Raw genomic sequence first — 22821 nt, forward strand, 5'->3', positions numbered from 1 at the left:
ATACATAAGGAAAAATTGGAGGTGGAGGCACTAGAAGCTGGAAGAACCAGAAAAGACCTCCTACAGAGAGTGGCATCAAAGCTGAACTGTGGAGGAAACAAGGATGCCAGGAAGTAGACATGGTGCGGGAAGTGTCCCTATCTGGTATGGGGAGGGCTATGGTACAGATACAAGAGATGGTGTTCACACATGGTCGGGCTGTAGATGAAGAGCAGTCAAGTAAAAGTAGCATGGAGAGGCAAGAAGGGATCGTATTGTGAAGAGCATCGAATGCCAAACAACAGTTTGTATTTAATTATAGAGTAATGTTGAGTGACTGAAGTATCTCGAGTGGGAACGTGACGTGGTTAGACCTGTACCTCAGGAAAATCACGCTGGCAGCTATGTGGAGGATAGATACGAGTGGCAGGAAGGTAGGAAGATCAGAGAAGTGTCTATGGCAATTAACCAGGCAAGAGGTGATAAGACTGAACCAGGGTGGTGGCCCGTAAGTGAAGGTGAGCCTGATTTGGAGACTGATTGGATGTGGGATGAGATAACTGAGAGTGATGATGAGGCTGCAAACCTCAGTACATGGAAGGAAGGGGACGCCCTTGAAAGTTAATTTGGAAGAGAAGAGCTAAGGAGACTGTTTGGGACTGGTGGAGTTTGAGATACCTCCGGGCTCTCCAGTTCATAATGACTGTCTAATGAACAGGTAATGAGGGGGGATTGAACTCAGGTGAGAGACTGGGGCTGGATATATAGATGTGGGAAGCATCTATAAACATGATAAATTAACTGATCAGACCTGAAGAGATCACTAAGTGAAAGCACTTAAAGAGAAAAGAAGGGGCGGCTAGGTGGTGCAGTGGATAAAGCACCGGCCCTGGATTCAGGAATACCTGAGTTCAAATCCGGCCTCAGACACTTAACACTTACTAGCTGTGTGACCCTGGGCAAGTCACTTAACCCCCATTGCCCCCGCAAAAAAAAAAAAAAAAGAAAAGGGCTCAGGACAGAGCACTGGGGTATACCCATTAGTGGCCATGACATGGGAAGATCCACAAAAGGAGAGTGAGAAGTAATCAAATAGGCAGAAAATGAAAGGAGAAATGTTTCATTCACCATGTTTCTCTCCGACATGAATTCTCTGATGTCTTTTAAGATCTGATCTTCGACTAAAGGTCTTGCCACATGCCTGACATTCATAAGGTTTCTCACCAGTATGGATTCTCTGATGCTGCTCAAGTTCTGCCCTCCGACTGAAGGCCTTACAACATTCATTACATTCATAAGGCTTTTCACCTGTATGAATTCGATTATGATTTGTAAGATGTGATCTCAGGCGGAAGGCCTTCCCACATTCAACACACTCATAAGGTTTCTCTCCAGTATGAATTCTTTTATGTCTTTTGAGTTCTCGGGTATGACTGAAGGACTTGCCACATTCATTACACCCATGAGGTTTCTCTCCAGTATGAATTCTCTGGTGTTGATTAAGCTGTGCTTTGATTCGGAAGGCCTTCCCACATTCTCTACATTCATAAGGTTTCCAACCAGTATGAATTCTTTGATGTTCAGTAAGAGCTGAGTTCAGGCGGAAGGCCTTCCCACAATCACTACATTGATAAGGTTTCTCTCCAGTATGAATTCTTCTATGTTCAATAAGAATTGAGTTCAGGCGAAAGGCCTTCCCACATTCAGTACATTCATAAGGTTTCTCTCCTTTATGAATTCTATGATGTTGAGCAAGCTGTGCTTTTAATCGGAAAGCCTTCCCACAATCAGTACATTCAAAAGGTTTCTCACCAGTATGAATTATCCGATGTACAGTAAGTGCTTTGCTTCGGCGGAATGCCTTCCCACACTCATTACACTGATAAGGTTTCTCTCCAGTATGAATTGTTTGATGTTCAACAAGACTTTTTCTCAGGAGGAAGGCCTTGCCACATTCATTACATTCATAAGGTTTCCCATCAGTATGGATTCTCTGATGTTTAGTAAGAGCTGTATTGAGGCAGAAGGCCCTCCCACATTCTTTACATTCATAAGGTTTCTCTCCAGTATGAATTCTCTGATGTCCAGTAAGGTGTGAGCTCCTACGAAAGGACTTGCCACATTCATTACATTTATAAGGCTTCTCACCAGTATGAATTGTCTGGTGTTGCTTAAGCTGCCCCTTGAGACGGAAGGCCTTCCTGCATTCACTACACTGATACGGTTTCTCACCAGTATGAATGGTCTGATGTTGATTAAGCTGTGCTTTTAGTCGGAAGGCCTTCCCACATCCATTACACTCATAACATTTTTCTCCTGTATGAATTCTCTGATGTCGAGGAATGTGTGTCCTTAGGCTGAGGGTACTTCCATAGTCACTATGTTTAAAAGATTTCTCCCTAGTATGAATTCTCTGATGAAGAGTAAGTTCTTTCTTCGAAGAGAAGATTATCCCACATTTATCACATTTATAAGACTTCTCTCTCAGATGAATTCTCTGATGCTGAGTTGTCAGGAAAAAGACCTTCCTGCATACATTACATTTATGAGGATTCTCTCTGATATTAACTGTCCATTGTTCATCCAGTACTGTATTCTGCTCAAAGGTATTCCCACATTCATTACATTCACAAGTCTCTCTGGTACATATTCTACAATTTCCAAAATGGGTTGAATCGTGCCAATAGGATTTCCCATGTTCATTACATTTGTGAAGAATTTTCTTTGAGCACAATCTACCACATTTTCTCACATTTGTATATGGTCTGAAGCACTTTCTATGAGATTCACACACATTGAAACTCCTTTCATCTCTTTGCTGTGGGAAAAGAATTGGTCCTTGAAGGACACTCTTTCCACAGTCAGTATATTCAAGGCCTCTCGATTGATTTGGAGGCTTCGTTTGTATGAATGTCACTGGCCAAGAGTGCTGCTCCTCTTGGCTCTGCAGCCTCTCTACTCTGAAATCACATTCCAAGGCTTTGCCCAAATTGGAAAAACAAAGACTGTCTCTTCCAATCTTTTCCCGTTGTAGCTCTTCCACTGAAATGCCCAGCTGTTCTTGAAATGCTTCTTTGGATTCATTTGGAATCTCCCACTCTGAAAGAAATGAAAAAATGTGAATTAACCCTCCTGTTTTATACACAGTTCTGTCCCTGTACATTCATCCAGAAAAATCATTCCTAAACCTATTTTTCAGAAAAATGCACTATTGTTCTAGTCAAATAAAGACTGGCTCCCTCGGCAGTTGTACTCTTGGGTTGTTTGGTCCAATACTAACCTGCCACATACATCTGCCTCTGGGACTTCCTTGCCTTACTTAATGCCACTAATCTACTTTTTTCAATTTTTAAAAAGAGCACCAGATAATTCTGAAAATAACTGTTTTTCATGTAATTTTGAAACCCTGTAATGCCAGAGCCATTTTCATTCGCCGTTTCTATGAATTATTGTCCTTGATATTCTTGGTCTTTTATTTTTCCATATAAAGATTATAACAATGGGGCAGCTAGGTGGCTCAGTGGATAGAGCACCAGCCCTGGAGTCAGGAGTACCTGAGTTCAAATCTGGCCTCAGACACTTAACACACACTTACTAGATGTGTGACCCAGGGCAAGTCACTTAACCCCAATTGCCTCACTAAAAAAAAAACAAACAAAAAACAAAAAACAAAACAAACAAAAAAGATTATAACAAGAAGTTCTTTTTGTGGTGACTAAGAATTGGAAATCAAAGGAATGCCCATCAATTGAGGAATGACTAAACAAGTTGTGGTTTATGAGGGTGATGGAATATTATTGTGCTGTAATAAATGACAAGCAAGGGCAGCTAGGTGGTGCAGTGTGGATAGAGCACTGGCCCTGGATTCAGGAGGAACTGAGTTCAAACCCGGCCTCAGACACTTTACACTGACTAGCTGTATGACCCTGGGCAAGTCACTTAACCCTAATTGCCTCATCAAAAAAACAAACAAAAACAAATGACAAGCAGGATGACTTCTGAAAGGCCTGGAAAGACATGTATGAACTGATATATCATGAAGTGAGTAGAGCCAAGAGAACATTGTACACAGAGATAGCAATATTGTTTGATGAAGAACTGTGAGTGACTTAACTATTCTCAACAGTACAATGATCCAAGACAATCCCAAAGAACTATTGATGAAACAGACTATCCACCTCCAAAGAAAGAACTGATATTGATGGAACACAGACTGAAGCATACTATTTTTCACTTTCTTTCATTTTTTTCTTTTATTCAAGTTTTCTTACACAAAATTACTAATATAGTAATGTTTTACATAATCATACATGTACAACCTATATATGATGGCTTGCTGCCTCAGGGAGGAGGGAAGAAAGAATAAAAATGGAAATAAAAATGTTTATTACTTTTTAAAAAGATTGTAACTATAATCTTGTTATTCTTTTGTCTATTTCTACATAGTACTTCTTTCTAAATAGATTGGCACAGCACTAAAACAGGATTCTGTGAAAAATTTTCTTGTTTACATGTTGTCTTCCCCAGTAAAATGTCACTTCCTTGAAGACAAGGATTATTTCTTTTTTCTCTTTGTATCTCTTGAGCAAAGCACAATGGTTGGCATATGGTTGTTTTTCTTTTTCCTGTGTAATATGTAAACTTCTCTTGTTCTTTCCTCATAACTTTGTTAATGTGTTTTGGGAAAACAAAGTTATGAGGAAAGAACAAGCGAAGCTTGCATATTACACAGAATACTCAAAACCATGTATCAGAATACTTTCAGAGGCATTGGACAAGATGAGTACAAAAACTATATATTTTAATAGACAGGCAATAAACTGATTACTGATATGGGAATTATTTCTAAATCAGCTATGTCTGTGCAGTCACACTGCCAACTTTTTTCAACAATCATCAAAATCAATGTAAACTAATTAGAAACATATGGAAAACCCAAATTAAAATAACTCTGAGGTTTTATTCAACTCACACCCAGCAAATTTACCTAGCAATTTTTTTTAAAAAACCACAACACTCTGATAGAGTTGTGGGAACACAGACAGACACATACACCTGGGAGACCTGTGAACTGTCCCAACTGTTCTAGAAAAAGTCAGTGAACTTAAATGATAAAATCACACTATGAGGCACAGAGTCCAAAGAGGTCAAAGACAGAAAGAAAGAAGAGATCCAGTTATGTCCAAATATTCATGGCAACCAGTAAATCACCAAGCCATGCGATAGATTCTGGAGTGTATATATTGCCTGGCACATTGGAAGGGCTTAATAAATGTTCATTCCTCAGCATTTATGCTCCTCCAGACACTTAGACCCTAAGGGAGAGCTTACATGTACACATAAGTACATGCAAAACACACTCAAATACCCCCATGGCTTGGGGAACTCCTTCATTTGGGGAGTCCCTCAGGTTGCAGATTGCAGCCCATTCCCTGGGACTCTTGCCCATGTTCTCCCCCTCCCCCCAGGAGGCCTACCCAACAGGCTTCAGGTCTTCCTAACTTTCTCCTAACATTCCAAGAATACCAGTGGAGCATATGGGCTGTCCACCTGTCACCTCTCACCCTTGTCAGCCACCAGCTCATTTTCTTTTGCTATCATCTATTTCCCTGACTTCTATTCTTCGAAGTCCAACATTTGTTACATATTAAGGAAAGATACATTTCTCCACTTCTGAGCAGAGGAGTGTAAGCATTTCATTACCATATCATTATGGTCAGAGGGGCATAGATCAAAGTTATTATTGTTGCTGTTTTTCAAGGAATCCTAAGAGATTCTGATATATTACAGAGACATCTTCTTAGAAGAGAGTCTTTAATACAGTATTTTGCTCTATCAAATCAACTGCTTTCTCATAATCAACAAATAATCATAGTAGGATCTAGTATTTTCCAGATCTTGGAATCTATTTGAAAATACTGCTCACAAAAGCCTGTCTGTTCTGTGCTGGAACCCTCATTGAGGTCACTCTTAATGTGTGTGTAGATGAATTTCAAAAGATTTTGTATGGGTGGGGAAGTAGCCATAGAATCCTGCAGTTGTTACCCTTTTTTCAGTTTCAACATTTTGAAATCTTTTCCCCAGCCCGCTGGCATTCTCCTGCCCTTCAGATGCCTCGTGGATTGATGAAGAGCCTCACAATGCTATCACCTCCAGCATGGATCTATCTCCTACCTGCAGCCTTGTTCCAACCTGGCTACTCTTGTATTTGTTCTTTTGGGGGCATTGCTACATCCTCTGTAAATACACCCAGGAATGTTATGTGAGAGTCCAAGTGTGGTGAGCGGATCTATTGTCCTTGATGGTGAAAACTTTGTTCTGCACATTTTACAGATCTTTTTGAGTCAATTGGAGTTAAATGACTTGTCTAGGGTTGCACAGTTAGTAAGTGTCAGGTGTCTAAAAAAAAAGTGTCAAGTGTCTGAGGCCGCATTTTGAACTCAAGTCCTCCTGACTCCAGGGCCAGTGTTCTATCCACTGTGCCACCTAGCTTGCCCCTATTTTTGCAGATCTTGACTATTCTCTTCTGTTTGTTATTTTCCTTCCATTATCATCCTTAAATGCCCTTGGAATAATAACAACAACAATAACTAGCATTTATAACTCCTTACAGCTGGCAAAGTGCTTCACAAATATTATTTTATTTTATCCTCACAACATTCCTGGGAGGTAGGTGCTATTGCTACCCTCACTTTGTAACTGAGGAAACTGAGGCAGACAGAAGTGAAGTGACTTTCCCAGGGTCACACAGCTAGTAAGGGTCTGAGGCTGGATTTGAACTCCCTGATTCCAGGCCCAGCACTTTCTCCACTGCACCACTCAGCTGTTTCATCAATTAGATATGTCTCTATTAAGCATTTTAAAAATCTGTCTTAACCTCCCTGCTTCTCTCTGGTTTATATGGCATCAAACTGTTCTTAACCATCCATCAAATTTGACTGTACGATTTTACAAAAGAGCTTCTACTCTAAATTGGGGCTGCCTATTTGTCAAGTCAGACAGATGTTTGCCAAGGCACTGTTGGGATCCTTTCAGTGTCCCCACATTGCAGACCTTTCTCTTGGCTTTGCTCCTCTCATTTGCCTTCAGATGACGTGCCCCTTCCCTCATTTTTCCACATTATTCAGAGCCACCATTTCTTATGGAACAATTCGTTCCCCTTAGCATTATGGGCATTCACTTTTTTTCTCTCTTTAGAATTTTATTTTCCAAAATATATGTAAAAACAAATTTTTACATCAATTTTTTAAAACTTTGTGTTCTAATTTCTCTTCCTTCCTCCCTTCCCAACCCCCAACCCCAACAACTCAAGCAATTCAATATAAGTTATACATGAGTAGTCATGGAAAACATCCACCCATTAGCTAGGTTGTGAGAGAAAACAGATAAAAACCAAAACTTCAAATTAAGGAATTGTAAAAAAAAAAATTGTGTTTCAATCTGTTTTCAGACACCATCAGTTCTTTCTCTGTAGACGGATTGTAATTTTCATAAGTCCTTCAGGGTTATATTGGATCATTGCCTTGATGAAAATACCCACATGCTTCCCAGCAGATCATCTTACACTATTGCTGTTATTTTGTATACAGCACATTTCACTCTGTTTCAGTTCATGTAGGTCTTTCCAGGTTTTTCTGATAGCATCCTGTTCATCATAACTTTTATATAGTATCTTAAACTTGACAAAGAATTTTCTTCACAATAGACCAGCAAAGTAGGTACCATACATTTTGCCATTATAGTCAATTGTCATAACTATTTCCCACCATCCTATTCCCTTCCCATGATATTTACTCTATTTTCTATCTTCTTTTACCCTATTCCTCCTCAAATGTGTTTTACTTCTGACTGCCCCCTCTCCTGCTCTCCCCTCCCTTCTTTTATCCTTCCCTCCTTATCCTCTTCCCCTCCTACTTTCCTGTAGGGTTAAATAGATTATGCCTCCCAATTGGGTGTGAATGTTATTCCCTCCATGAGCCCACTCCAGTGAGATCAGGGTCTCTGAGCTAACTCTGTGTTCTACATTTTTCTTCCTCTCTCCTCAGCCCTCCCTCTGAAATCAAGCAATTCAATATGTCATACTTGTGCAGTTATGCAGAACATCTTTACCTTCCTTGAAAGTGTTCTGCTTTTTACTGCTCTCTCCCCCAATCTGCCCTTCCCTCCTTCCCCTCTTCTCCTCTTCCCCTTATCTCCCTCCCCTCCCCCTCTCCCTCAGGGCAAAAGTATATTACTATACCCACTTGAGTATGTATGTTATTCCCTCTTTGAGCCAATTCTGATGATAGTAAGGTTCACTCACTCCCCAATTCCTTCCCCCTCTTCCCCTCCCCTCCATAAGCTTTTTTCTTGTTTCCTTCATGTGAACTACCTCTCCCCAGTCCATCTCTCCCCTTCCCCCTCCCTCAGTACATTCCTCCTACTCCTCAAGCCTATTTTAAAGGTGTCATCATGGGTTAGGTAGGTGGCACAGTAGACAAAGCACCAGTCCTGGACCCAGGAGGTCCCAAGCCCAAATCTGGCCCCAGATATAAGACACCCCACCCTGTTTGCCCCACAATGAACAAGGATAAACAAAAAATAAATACTTTACAGATATAATCCCTTCATATTCAGTTCACACCTGTGTCCTCTGTGTATTCCTTACTGAGAAAGTTCTTATGAGTTCAAAGTATTATCTTCCCATGTAGGAATGTAAACAGTTTAATCTTTTAATATCCCCCATGATTTCTTTTTCCTGTTTACCTTTTTATGCTTTTCTAGGGTCTTATATTTGAAAGTCAAATTTTCTATTCAGTTCAGGTCTTTTCATCACAAATGCCTCAAAGTCCTCTTTTTCATTGAAATCCCATTTTTTCCTTTGAAAGATTATGCTCAGTTTTAATGGGTATGTGATTCTTGGTTGTAGTCTTAGTTCCTTTGCCCTCTGGAATATCATATTCCATGCCTTCCAGTCCTTTAATGTAGATGCTGCTAGACCTTGTTTTATCCTTCTTGTAACTTCACAGTATTTGAATTCCTTTTTTCTAGCTGCTTGTGATATTTTCTCCTTGACCTGGGAGCTTTGGAATTTGGCTATAATATTCCTGGAGGTTTTCCTTTTGGGATCTCTTTCAGGAGGTGATTGGTGGATTCTTTCAATTTCTATTTTGCCTTCTGCTTCTAGAATATCAGGGAGATTTTCCCTGACAATCTCTTGGAAGATGCTGTCTAAACTCTTATTTTGGTCATGATTTTCAGGCAGTCCAATAATTTTCAAATTATCTCTTCTGTATCTATTTTCCAGGTCAGCTGTTTTTCCAAAGAGATATTTCACATTGCCCTCTATTTTTTTTTTTCATTCAATTGGATTTGCTTTACTGTGTCTTGGTTTCTCATGAAGTAACTAGCTGGGGTAGCTAGGTGGTGCAGTGAATAGAGGACTGGCCCTGGAGTCAGGAGGACCTGAGTTCAAATCTGGCCTCAGACATTTGACAGCTGTGTGACCCTGGGCAAGTCACTTAACCCCAATTGCCTCACCAAAAAAACTAAATAAATAAAGTCACAAGCTTCCATTTGTTCAATCCTAATTCTTAGGCAATAATTTTCTTCAGAGAGCTTTTTTATCTCCTTTTCCATTTGGCTTTTCAAGCTGTTGACTTTTTTCTCATGACTCTCCTGCATTGCTCTCATTTCTCTTTCCATTCTTTCCTCCACCTCTCTATTCCTTCTATCTCTCCTACTTTCTCTTCAAAGTCCCTTTTGAGTGTTTCTATGGCCTGAGACCAATTCATATTTTTCTTGGAAGCTTTGGATGTAGGGGCCTTGAGGTTGCTATCCTCTTCTGAGGGTGCACCTCGATCTTCCTTGCTGCTAAAGAAACTTTCAATAGTTCTCAACTTTCTTTTCTTGCTCAACTTGCTATGTTTTATTTGACTTTTAACTCCCTCTTACAGTGGGGCCCTACTTCCAAGCTACACTGTCCCAAGCTTCAAATGGTCCCAGGTGTTTTGGTTTGAGGGAGAGCAGGTTTTTCTCTCACCTGGACTATTCTCTGGTCTGAAGATAACCTCAAGCCTTCTTGCTAAGCCAGCAAAACTATGTGTGCTGTGGATCTTAGCTTTGATGAGCCTGTGTCCCTCCCCAACCTGGGCCTCCTGCCACTCAGGATTTCTTCCTGGTTCCTTGCTGGGGTGGGATAGCCAAATTCCTCCTTAGGTCCCACATACACCCCTGTATCCCCACCACTACCCCCCACCTGCCAGCTCTTCAGCCCTCACCCGACCGTATACTTAGTTCCAGAAGATACTGGTGCTGCAGCTGGTTCAGAGGCTCGGGGGTAAGTTTTTCCTGCCCAGTGTGTCTGGGGTCTGTGTCAGTGTGATCGAGGGTTTGGACTCTGTTTGCAGCCCAGTAAGGCCCCCTTTCATTTAAAAAAAGAATCTCAGCCCATCTTTTTGTGAGTTTTGCAGCTCCAGGGCTTGTTTTATTGCTGTTTGGGGGGTAATTGTGTCAGGAGCTCTTTGCATTTAATGTCTTTCCTCTGCCATCTTGGCTCTGCCCCTTTCATGGACATTCACTTTAGTGCTAGCTTTTAGCTACCACAAAGAGGGCTAATGTGAATATTTCAGTACAGAGGCTGGACCTTTGTTTCTGTCTTTGACTTCCCTGGGGCATAGTCCCAATAGTATTTGGCAGCAGGGTACAGAGGATGGAGTGCTTGGACTTGCATTCAGGAAGCCCTGGGTTCAAATTCTACCTTAGACACATGCTGTAGATTCCAAAATTATCCATTCTGCAAAAAAAAACCCACTGAGGCAGAACTCCAAGTCAAAAGCACTTTATTAAAGGCTCCAAGGTTAAAGAAACGGACCTTGGATCTTCCTCTCCTCTCCACAGGGCCTTACTTTTATGGGGTTTGATCCCCAAACATGCAAAAGAGAGGCGGTAAAACTCCCCACAGAATCTTGTTGGATGACAGACCTTGATTCTGACCCTCCAAGAGGGCCATAAAGGATGCATCGGCACGGGGGAGTGGGGGGGTCACAGGATGGGCAGGCACTGGTTAACCCCACTGACTAAGTGGTCACTGGATTGCCACCTGCTCCAGTAGGACAAGAGAGGTAGCCGGAGGTATAAAACAAATTGGGGGGCTTTCCATATTACAGCAGTGTCCCAGCCTAGGCTCGGACAGGGAAGCAGAGCAAAACGCAATGGAGAGTTCTTTGTCAGAGTTCTTATGGTTGTGTAAGCCAGCTTCCTGACTAGCACACAAGTGGTGAATGCTGAAGTGTGAGGTCCACTGTAAGAAGCTGTCTTACCTAATCGGCCCTGTACAATTTATGCAAAGTAGATATTGATGCGTGTTTATTCTTGTACTATTGCTAGATGACCAACTAAATGCACATTCCCGGGTGAGTAGATCACTAATAATTGCTAGTCACCGTGACCCCTTGTGGAGTCAACAGTGGTCGGGATGGGGGAGGGGTCCGAATGAGTTGTTTCTCACAGTAGCTGTGAGCTGCCAGCAAGTTCCTTATCCTCTCTCTCCCCCCTCCTTTATCTGTGAAAAGGGCGCGGGCTTGATGACCCGCCCCTTCAGTTCTGTGAGGGGACCTGGCGTCAGGAAGACCTGAGCTCCAATGTGGCTTCAGACATTTATCAGCTGTGACTTGGCCAAGTTAAATAACCTCTCTCTGCCTCAGTGTCCTCATCTGTGAAATGGGGAGAAGAAAGACACCAACCTCCCAGGACTGTTGTGAGGGTCAAGTAAAGCATAATTTATAAACCTCAAAGGGCTATGTAAATATGAGTCCTTAGTGAATAATGGACCCACAAACTATTAGACAACTTCAGAGCTGCACCAACCACCAACCACCAGGCCTTTATTAAGCTGCTTCTACCTGCCAAGTCTCTTTCAGGGGCCAGGGGCCCGGCCTGCCACAGCCCCTCAAGCTCTGGCTCTTGCATCCTTTTCTCCCTGCCTGTTTGCACGCAGTGAAGTAAAACCTCAGAGTTGTTCTGATTTGCTTTGGAACCTTTTTGGAAATGGTTTGTTCATCTCTCTGAGTGTAAAGAAAATGTTAATAAAAGAATCCAAAGGATTCCCGAGAGACCCGTTAGCAGGAAAGAAGGAAGCACCGAGGGCGTTTTCTATTTCTAGTGAACAAAAAGTATATAAACAAGAGCAGTCAGGTGAGGGGAAGCAGGATGATGCTGGCTGACCAGAAGGCAACTCCAAAGATGAGCAGAAGTGAAAGGCCTGTTCCCGGGGGAGGCACCTTCTCCTCCGACTCAGGAGGGAGCCGTGAGTGCAGGGAAGTCTAGACACTGGCTTGTCGATGAGGTCCAGTAAAGCCTCAGCTCCCATCCAGGGACCCAGGGGCTGAAAAAGAGTTCCCCAGCGCACATTTTCCAGGTCCTAACTGCCTGCCATGACTCCGCTGCCCCATCTGGCTCACTCACCTGCATGGCTGCTTCTCGGGGCTGCTTCCTCTGGCATCCAAGGTGCTCCCCCTCGCTCCAACTGGCAGATCACATAGGGCTTGGAAAACACAAGTCCTGCTCAAGGTAGATAGGAAAGAGTCCAGGTCAGAGAGCCGACTTCGATTCAGTCCTGAGCCCTGCCTATGTGGTATTGTGCAGCTAAGGACCATGGCAGGCAGATTGCTTGGAAGGAGCAATAATTTCCATGTGGTTTTATTTTGTGATGGCAATGGTGATGAATACTTCTCCTGACACTCTGCTAGTTCAGAACATCTGAACCTGACCCAAAGAAATGGACCTAGCTGGTTCCCTTCCTTCACTTGGTCTTCTGTCAGATGAGGGTCAGGTTTCTTGCTAATCATATGTGTATCATTTTTCTCTTTTGTAGCATTTTAAATTATATGGGGTTTTTATGGGGTGGCAGGGCAATGAGGGTTAAGTGACTTGCCCAGGGTCACACAGCTAGTAAGTGTCTGAGGCCGAATTTGAACTCAGGTCCTCCTGAATCCAAGGCCAGTGTTTTATCCACTGCTGCCCCCCAAATTATATGGTTTTTAAGAATGTATATTACTGGGACAGCTAGGTGGTGCAGTGGATAGAGCACTGGCCCTGCATTCAGGAGGACCTGAGTACAAATCTGGCCTCAGACACTTAACACTTACTAGCTGTGTGACCCTGGGCAAGTCACTTAACCCCAATTGCCTCACCAAAAAAAAAAAAAAAAAAAGAACAAAAAACAAAAAACAAACAAAACAAGAATGTATATTACCCCCAAGGAAATGTGTAAAAGTTGTAGCTCTTAAAGAGCACACTTCAATGACTGTTAGCAATATTACAACAGCTATCGGTGTGGGGAAGTCAAGAATCTCAAGGATCCATTAGCCCACAATGAAATAGGATCACTCTAAAGCACAAAGGAAGATGCAGCTGAAAATGGAAAACATCAAGAACTGACAAACTGTTGTTGCAAAACAGCCTAAACGAAGCCTCAGAAAACAAGGACCCTCAAAAGGTTTTGATAGCTGCAGGGATTGTTAATGCTTCCTCTGGAGTGCGGCATACATTTCTTGAAGATGGAAATAACATGAGACCAGTAAAAATCAGTTGCTAACTAATGCCATGAATAAAAAAAGCTTGTCAAAGTCAAGACAATACAAAGTCTGGAAAAGTGAGGAATGGGAGAGATAATTTTTACTGATGAAGGAAAACACTTTTGAGGAGGGATAGGGTGAAAGAAGATAGAAAATAAAGTAAATGTCATGGGGAGGGAATAGGATGGAGGGAAATACAGTTAGCAATAGTAACTGTGAAAAAATATGAAACAAGTTTGGCAGGCCTCAGTTCTCTTTTTTCTTTTCTTTTTTTTTTTTCAGGGCAATGAGGGTTAAGTGACTTGCCCAGGGTCACACAGCTAGTAAGTGTCAAGTGTCTGAGGTCAGATTTAAACTCAGGTCCTCCTGAATCCAGGGCTGGTGCTTTATCCACTGCGCCACCTACCTGTCCCCTTGGCCTCAGTTCTCAAACACACAGAGAACTGAGTCAAATTTGTTAAAATAAGAGCCATTTCCCAATTGATAAATGATCATAAGATATGAAGAGTTTTCAGATAAAATAATCAAAGCTACCTATAGCCACATGAAAAAATGCTCTAACTCACTATTGATTAGAGAGATGCAAGTCAAAACACTTCTGGGGTACTACCTCATGCCTGTTATATTGAATAATAGGACAACAGAGGAAAATGACAAATGTTGTAGGGGATATGGGGGAAATGAGACATTAATGCACTATTGGTGGAGTTATAAACTGATTCAAATATTCTGTAGAGAAATTTGGAACTATGGCCAAAGGGCTATAAAACCATGCATACTCTTTGACCTAATAATACCACTAGTAGGTTGGTATACAAAAAGAGATAAAAACCAAAAAGTTGAATTTGAAATTGAGGAGATGTCCATCAATTGGGAAATAGCTGAACAAATTGTGGGAAGAGATTATGATGGAACACTATTGTGCTATAAGAAATTATGAACAGGATGTTATCAGAAAAACCTGGATGCAAAGTGAAATGTACTGTATACAAAATCACAGAAATATTTTAAGATGATCTGCTGCGAATGACTTAGTTATTTTCAGCAATACAATGATCCAAGACAACTTTGAAGAACTTATGAAAAATGCAATCCATCTCCAGAGAAAGAACTGATGATGTCTAAATACAGATTGAAGCATATTTTTAAAGTTTCTTTTTCCTTATTTTTTTTGTATTTTTTTCTTTCACAACCTGACTAATGTGGAAATGTTTTGCATGACTACACATGTATAACTTATATTGAATTGCTTCAGTTCTTAAGAGATTGAGGAAGAACGAGAATTTGGAACACAAAGTTTTGAAAATTGACATTAAAATTTGTTTTTACATATAATTTGAGAAAAAATACTACAAAAAGACCTTGCGTCATGCCACATGCCATGAAAGAATAAGTAACTTACCTAAAATATGTAGATAAGTATTCTGCAATTGTCTAGAAAATCATCTGATTTTTTCAAAAAAAATTTGTCTTGTAAGTTAAATGCTAGAAGTTTGTTTTGGAGGCATTTATTATCTCTCCCTCAAAATGCCTGACGACCACCCAAAGAAGCATTAAAAAAGAAAGAAAGAAAAGAAAAAATGTGCCTGGTGCAGCAAACCAGATTCCCATGTTGGTCGGGCCTGCAGATGTATGTCTCACTCTGCACCAGGGTCCATTACTCCTCTGGCAGGAGGTGGGTTGTGTGCTTCATCCTCACTCCTCTGGACTCAAGGCTTCTCACTGTGGTGACCAGGGCTCCAAAGTTTCTTACAATTGTCTTTCTCGACAATGTTGTTGTCACTGTATGAACTAACTGTTCATGTTCCCAGTGTCCTCTGAAGCCATCAACTTCATCATTTCTGAGAAGCTAGCAATATTCCATGATGCTCATATGACATCGTTCCTAATTCTTGCCACTACAGAAAGTGCTAGCATAAATACTTGTCTATGTGTGGGTGCTTTTCCTCTGCCTTTGTTCCCTCTGGGCCACAGGCCCTGCTGTCAAAAAGGAGCTATGGCTTGGTCATCTGTGGGGCAGAGTTGCAAACTGTTCTTCAGAATGGCCAGACCAATCCCAGATGCACCAACAGTATATCAGAGAGTGACCACTTCCCTGCAGCCCTTTTAATCTTGCAATTCCCCTCTTTTGTCTTTTTTGCCAGTCTGAAGGGTGAGAGGCCGAACTTGAATTTGCATTTCTCCCATTGTGATCTGGAACATTTTTTCACAGGATTGTTGATAACTTGCAATTCTTCCTTTGAGAACTTTCTGTTCCTATCCTTTGACTACTTACCTATTGGGAATGGTCCTGTTCTTATAAATTTGGATTAGTTTATTGTATATCTTGGAAGTGAGCCCTTATTAGAGAAACCTGGTACAAAGATTTTTTTCCCAGCCACCTATTTCCTTTCTAATTTTAACAGCATTAGATTTGTTTGTGCAAAAACTTTATGATTATGCATCATCATAATCGTCCGTTTTCTCTTCTGTGACACTCTCTTTTGTTTTGTCCTCTATCCATAGATCTAAAAGGTAATTTTCTTTCTTGTTCCAAAGTCACCTGATTTAAACACCACTAAAAATCTATGGGCTATCATCAAGGCTCGACCTAGAAAAACAGACTGCTTGTGATATGCTTAATACCCAATGTGATAAAAGTGTGATTTCATGAGGAGTAAAAAAGGATGTATGTCAACATCTTCTGAACTCAGTGTCAAATCAAGTCAACAAGCACACAACAAGGACCTAGTATGTGCCGGGCTGAGTGCTGGGGACACAAAGAAAGGCCCTCATGGCACCCCCAGTCTATTGGGGAATACAGAATGCAAACAACTATGGACAGGAAGCTATAGCCTGGATAAACCGGAAGTAACCACAGATGAAAGGCAGATGACATAAAGCCAGAGATGGCTGCCCAAGGACATATTGCAGATTTAAAGCTTTTTAAAGACAGAAAAAGCTGTAAGGCTTATTTTCCGAGCCAATAAATGTAATGGCTTCATTTTGTCCCCAGTCAATTTGTAACACACCATAGTATGGAGCACAAACTGGAAAGGAAATGTGTTTCCTTGGCCTGCTCCTTGTTAAGCCAACACAAATCATTCCCGTCTTCAGGAGCTTGAGGAGAGAATCTCAGATCTCAGGAACAGAGAGGGAGGGAAGTTAAACCTTATGGACAACAATTCAGGGGTCAGTTTCAAGGTGTAAAAAAACCCCAGACCCTTTCATCTGTGAATAGATAACATGCCCTATCTTTCCTGGTCACAAAAGATTTACAATTCTTTACTCTGTGAATGCTAAGCAACAACAGCCCAGTACTCAAGATATTACACAGCACTTGCTAAAGGATAAAGCAGAAACCCTCTAATGAGCAGTCACCGGGGTAACCATACTTACCCAGGCAAGTCAGGGTCCTATAATTCTCCAACATCACATCCCGGTACAACTGCTTCTGTGAAGGGTCAAGGTATCTCCATTCTTCCTGGGTGATGTCCACGGCCACATCTCGGAATGTCACTGATCCCTGAAATGCAAAATGAAGTAAGCTGGTGTTCCTTTCTGATTCTGATATTTGTTCTGTTAAACAGAGGACCAAAGTAACCTACTTCCTAGCATCTTATCTGAATACAAGTAACATGAGGGCTTTAAGGTTGAGAGCTGGGAAATACTGATACCGAGAACTATTTAGTGACTAGGAGACAATTGTAGACTTCCTAACTGTGACCCATCTGGCAGAAACATGGATTCTGCTTTCTTAATATTGAATAGAGTTAAGTCATTTCACACAAGGTATCCTACTGTGGAGCAGAAGAATTGGTCAAGATCAGACATTTAGGTCAGGTAAGACAGACCTCAGAGTGGGTCCTAGGAAGCGTACTCAGAGATGGAAGCAGAAGAGGCCTGTCATATATGGCCCTTGCCAGACGTCATTTCAGGAATTATGCTGCGTGTGGGATGCCGTGGAAGGATGCTGGAGGTTGTCTAGAGCAGGGCGACCAGGGTAATGAAGGGCTCTGCGTCTGTGTCACTGAAGGTTAGGAGAGGGACCTGGCAAAGGGAAGTCTTAGGGAGATGATAATCTCAGTTTCCTAGCAGCCCATGGCAGCTGTGGCCTCAGAGAGCAAAGTCAGAAGCAGTGGGTGGGGCTGCATGAAGGACAACAAAACAATTGCCTTTATGCAGATGTGATCATGGATTTTTTAAAAAACTTACAATCAACTAAAAACCGATTTAAATCATCAAAGTTGCAGGATATAAGATAAGGCCACAAAAATCATCAGTATCAAGGCAGCTAGGTGGTACAGGGAAGAGCGATGGACCTGGGGTCAGGAAGACCTGAGTTCAAGTCCAGCCCCAGACACATATTAGCTGTGTAATCCTAGGCAAGTCACTTAACTCAGATGAAACCAAAGAGAAAAATATCATCTACCTCCAAGAGTTGATGTGAGGATACAATGAGATAATATTCATAAAGTGCTTTGCAAATCTTATACACTATATGAAGGATAGCTATTGTAACTGTGGAAATTTATTTTGATGTGGGGACCCTACCTTTAGGCTGAGATTGGAAAGCCTTAGGCCCTCAGGGTCTCTCCCCCTCCTCCTCAGCTTCAGCTGAGTGAAAAAGCCCCGTGGGCTATACAAGACGCCAGGTCGGACAGCTGGGGGGAAAAAAAAAGCCCCAGCTCCCTCTGACCTGAGTGGAGCTATCCGAAAGATCCCGGATGGCCTGTGCTGAGGCACGTGAAGTGGGAGTGCGCCCTCCACCCCCAACCAGCCACAGCCCTGGCTGGCGGATTAGCTTGGTCTGTGGGGGCAAAGGAAGCCCCAAGATTTGAGTGGAGAGAAGAAAAGGTATCCATAGACCTGGGAGTTAGACAAAAAAAAAAAAAAGGAGCAGGGAGGGACTAGATAGACAGGACTAGAGGGGAGCGCGGACAAGGACGGATGAGAGTTCGATTCGGACAAGGAGACAGGGGGCTGAGAAGAGGTCAAGAGGGCGGCTGACAAGATTAGAAAGGAGAGATGGGGGACGAAACGAACAGCAACGCAGGACTAGGAGCAAAGGCGGCAGAAGACAGACTGACCAGGAGGCAGCAGAGAGCACAGAAGCTCAGCATAGGGCACAGGTTGGAGAAAGTGAAGATTAAAAGGAGTTAGAAGAAAGGAGCTGAGCAGGGAAAGTGTAGCGTCCCCTGAGGCCGGAGGCGGCCAAGGCCCTTATTGTATTCAAGAAGTTCCAATCGCAGCAGGTGGGAAAGAGACAGAAGGAAAGCCATCAGGTTGTACATTTTATTTCCCTGTATTCTTAATTTTAAATAGTATCTCATAAATAAACTCTGCTTGGATTATTTGGTAAAGAGGCTTCTTAATCTTTAGTCTATCAGTTTGGGAGCAGTGTGGTGGAACTTTATAAACGGCCCACATTAAATTAACTAAGTCAGATAGCCAGTTAGTCAAAAGTCCCCAGTTTAGTCCTCCAGTCAGCTTCAGCCCCCAAATTAGCCCTAGTTAACAAAATATTTTCACATTTGAATGGCGACCACAGCAGGACTTATGGCCCAATTATAATTTTTCTAAATTTATCATTTTTCATATAATCATAATTTTTCATAAATCCAATTATATATAATTTTTCCAGGTTAGTTATAGTTATGAATAATTTTTTGTATATAGCAAAACCCAGCTGGAAAATAACTACAAAATGCTATGAAACAGACAGAATGGATTTGCCAGCCTCTATTTCACCCACATGAACACAGCAAAGGTCAAGAAGTGAGTCCTTATGGAACATGTAGGACCCCAAGCCAAAACTGAAAACCTATCTGTGCCACAGGGGGATTGGCACGGCAGGGAGAGGCTTAGAAAGGCATTGAGGGCAGTGAGCTCTCAAACTCATGACACGATCGCTCCAAAACACCTCCAAATAACGCCATAAGAAAATTCCTGGAGCAGCAAAATCCACAGAAGAACGTGCTGAGACCATTTTCCAACCAAGAACGGCTTGGAGGGTCAGAAGGAGGGAGCTGCAGTGCTGAGACAGGAGGGGAGCCCAACCCCACAGTCACCCTGACACAGATCCAGTCCCAGGAAGTCCTCACCAGAGAAGGAGACCCCCAGAGCCTCTGAATCAACTGCAGCACCAGTGTCATCTGGAACTAAGCTCACAGTCTGGTGAGAGGGCTGAGCCCTTGGCAGGGGGGAGATTCCAGGGGTCTCTGCTGGTGCTGAGGCTGAACTTGAGTTTTTCACCCCTGCTGGGAACCAGGAGGTAGGCTTGAGTAGCAGTGACCCAGGTAGGGGAAGGGCACAGGCTTGTCGAAGTTGACAACCACAGCACACAAAGTTTTGCTGTCTGTTTAATTAGCAAGTTGGCCTGGGGTTATCTACGGACCAGGGAACAGGCCAGGTGAGTGAAGAACCTTCTCCTCCTTAAATCATACCACCTGGAACCCCCTGAAGCTTGTGATAGTGCATCCTGGAAACAGTGCCCCACTTTAAGGAGCTAAAAGTCAAGTAAAAGAAAGGCAAGATGAGCAGACAGAGAAAGGTGAGAACCATAGAAAGTTTCCTTAGTGACAAGGAAGATTGAGGTGCACCCTCAGAAGAGGATAGCAACTTCAGGGCCCCTACATCCAAAGATTCCAAAAAAAGTAAGAATTGGTTTCAGGCCATAGAGGCACTCAAAAAGTATTGCGCAGCCCCAGTCAGGATAGCACAAGATCTAGCAGCTTTTACATTAAAGGACCAGGGGGCATGGAATATGATATTCCAGAGGGCAAAGGAAATGGGATTACAACCAAGAATCACCTACCCAGCAAAACTGACCGTAATCTTTCAGAGGAAAATGCGGAACTTTAATGGAAAAGAGGACTTTCAGATATTTGTGATGAAAAGACCTGAACTGAATGGCAAATTTGACTTTCAAATACAAGACCCTAGAGAACTATAAAAAATTGTAGGTGGGGGACATGCCTAGGGGCATACAGTGGGTGACTGTCTTGTGTCTGAGGCCGGATTTTGGCTGGGATCCCCCTGGGTCCAGGGGTGATGCTTTGTCTACTGTGTCACCTAGCTGCCCCATGATGACATCTTTAGGGTTAAATCGAGGGGTGAGGGGAATGTACTGGGGGAGGGGCAGGGGCAGAGGTGAAATCCTACATGAAAGAAACAGTAAAAGGCTTAGCGAGTTGGGGAAGAGATGGGAGAGGAGCAATACAATGATACAAGACAATCCCAAGGGACTAATGATGAAGCATACTATCTACCTCCAGAGAAAGAACTGATATTGTTGAACACAGACTTTAAAAAAAGAGCACTTGTGGATTATACATATATAACCTATATCAGATTGGCTGCTGTCTTGTGGAGGGGGAAGGAAAGGGAGGGAGGGAGAAAAGTTTGGAACTCTAAAACTTATGAAAATGAATGTTGAAAACTACCTTTACATGTTAACTGGAAAAAAAATAAAATAAATATTTGTTACCAAAAAAAAGCTATGAAATATTTGGAAGTATATTTACCAAGATTCACCCAGGGACTACAAGAATTAAACTGCAGAACACTTTTTGAAGAAATAAATCTAAACCTAAAATTGGAAAAACATTTATTTTTCATGGGTAGGTCAAACTATTATAATTAAAAAATGCTCTCCATAATCCAGAAAAAAGAACTGTGGATTCTGAATGCATATTGAACCATATTGTTTCTACTTTTATTTTTGTTTTTTTGTTTTTTTTGAGGTTTTCTCCTTTTGTTCTGATTCTTCTTTCACAGAATGACTAATGTAGAAATATGTTTCATGTGATTGTACATATATAACCTATATCAGATTGCTTTCTGTCTTGGGGAAGGGGAAAGGAAGGGAGGGAGAAAAATTTGGAACTGAAAATCTTATGAAAACAAATGTTGAAAACTATCTTCACATGTAACTGGAAAATAATAAAAATACTTTTATGATTAAAAAAACCGAAACTGAACCAGTAAATTTCTATTTTGATATATCCTGATATACAACTGGTCATAGCTGTTTTTAACTTGAAAAGTATTCAAAAGATGTTGCATTTTTACACTTTTAATTAATAAATGGAGTCAAAATTTACTGAACATATTTGGAATATTTTTAAATAGGTTAGAAAATTCTATTTTCAGGTTTTTTAGGTGTAAAGATGAATTTTCATAGGTAATATAATTGCACTCTTTTTGGCAACAGTTACATAATGATAGAAACATTTTCAAACATTGAGCATTTTCAAAATGCCTTATCTATAGCATGAGTTTCTTTAGGAAAGCAGTGACTTTCTCACACATTCTTTTTTTTTGTGGGTCAATAAGGGTTAAGTGACTTGCCCAGGGTCACAGAGTTAGTGTCAAGTGTCTGAGTCCAAATTTGAACTCAGGTCCTCCTGAATCCAGGGCTGGTGCTCTGTCCACTGCACCACCTAGCTGCCTCCTTTCTCACTCATTCTTAAAATGTCACCTTTACCACGAAGTGACTAATTGATTCCTATAATTTATTAATATGTGTGTATATATATATCTGTTTAAACACTGTTTATTTTTATTATTTTTTTTTGCAGGGCAATGAGGGTTAAGTGACTTGCCCAGGGTCACACAGCCAGTAAGTGTCAAGTGTCTGAGGCCGGATCCGAACCCAGGTACTCCTGAATCCAGGGCCGGTGCTTTACCACTGTGCCATCTAGCTGCCCCCCAACACTGTTTATTTTTAACTGCTAAGTAGCATAATAGCTAATAATTTGTTAAGTGTCTTGTCTTCACAGAAAAGATCCTTAATTTTGGGGGAAAAAAAACCATATCTTTTAGCGTCTATGATTCAATAAAGGAAAAATGAAAGAAAGATGACTCCCTAAATGGACATTGACACAATGACAAGGTAAATAGTGAACAGATCAAAGACTATATCATTAAAACAATATTAACGAGACTAAGAAAACCCATGAAATATGAAGACTGTATTTCAGAAAAGAGCGAATATCGACTCACCTTCTGGGTCTGAGCTGTTGGGAGGATCAGGGCCATGGGATCCTCTGCAAAGCTACCACTCCCTATGAAGGGGGACAGTCATCAGAAGGCAGAGCTAGAGAAGAAAGGAATACACTGAATTGAGAATTGAGAATTGAGTTCCTGCAGTTCCCAGGCCCAGGAAATAGCAATCCCTGCACAGCTTTTTGCTGAGTTGGAGGTGAGAATGAAGTTATGAGGTATTTCTAGAAATTGGTTCATTAGAGAGAAATAGAGCCAAGAGGCAAAGGGAGGCTAAGCACCAGAGAAAACGTTTCCCAAT

The 22821-nt window shown here is 41.7% G+C and overlaps 1 protein-coding gene across 1 annotated transcript; it reads right to left on the reverse strand.

The window, feature by feature from the left end:
* Nucleotides 1-1023: 1023 nt before the first annotated feature.
* On the reverse strand, nt 1024-22615 carry LOC122746865 (zinc finger protein 345-like). Its single transcript, XM_043992924.1, has 4 exons — nt 22521-22615; nt 16914-17040; nt 12424-12519; nt 1024-3078 (listed from the first exon to the last, which is right to left on the reverse strand). Exons 1-4 carry the CDS (start codon nt 22554-22556, stop codon nt 1100-1102), a joined length of 2238 nt encoding a protein of 745 aa, XP_043848859.1. The 5' UTR covers nt 22557-22615; the 3' UTR covers nt 1024-1099.
* Nucleotides 22616-22821: the final 206 nt, after the last annotated feature.

The sequence above is a fragment of the Dromiciops gliroides genome, chromosome 3, assembly GCF_019393635.1.
Source record: "Dromiciops gliroides isolate mDroGli1 chromosome 3, mDroGli1.pri, whole genome shotgun sequence".
Classification (NCBI taxonomy): domain Eukaryota; kingdom Metazoa; phylum Chordata; class Mammalia; order Microbiotheria; family Microbiotheriidae; genus Dromiciops; species Dromiciops gliroides.

Coding starts and splice junctions, on each gene's coding strand:
- LOC122746865 (XM_043992924.1), bottom strand. CDS start 22,556: ATGGCCCTGATCCTCCCAACAGCTCAGACCCAGAAG. Junction 12,520..16,913: donor TAGGACCCTGACTTGCCTGG/GTAAGTATGGTT, acceptor TACCTTGAGCAG/GACTTGTGTTTTCCAAGCCC. Junction 3,079..12,423: donor CCCGAGAAGCAGCCATGCAG/GTGAGTGAGCCA, acceptor CATTTCTTTCAG/AGTGGGAGATTCCAAATGAA.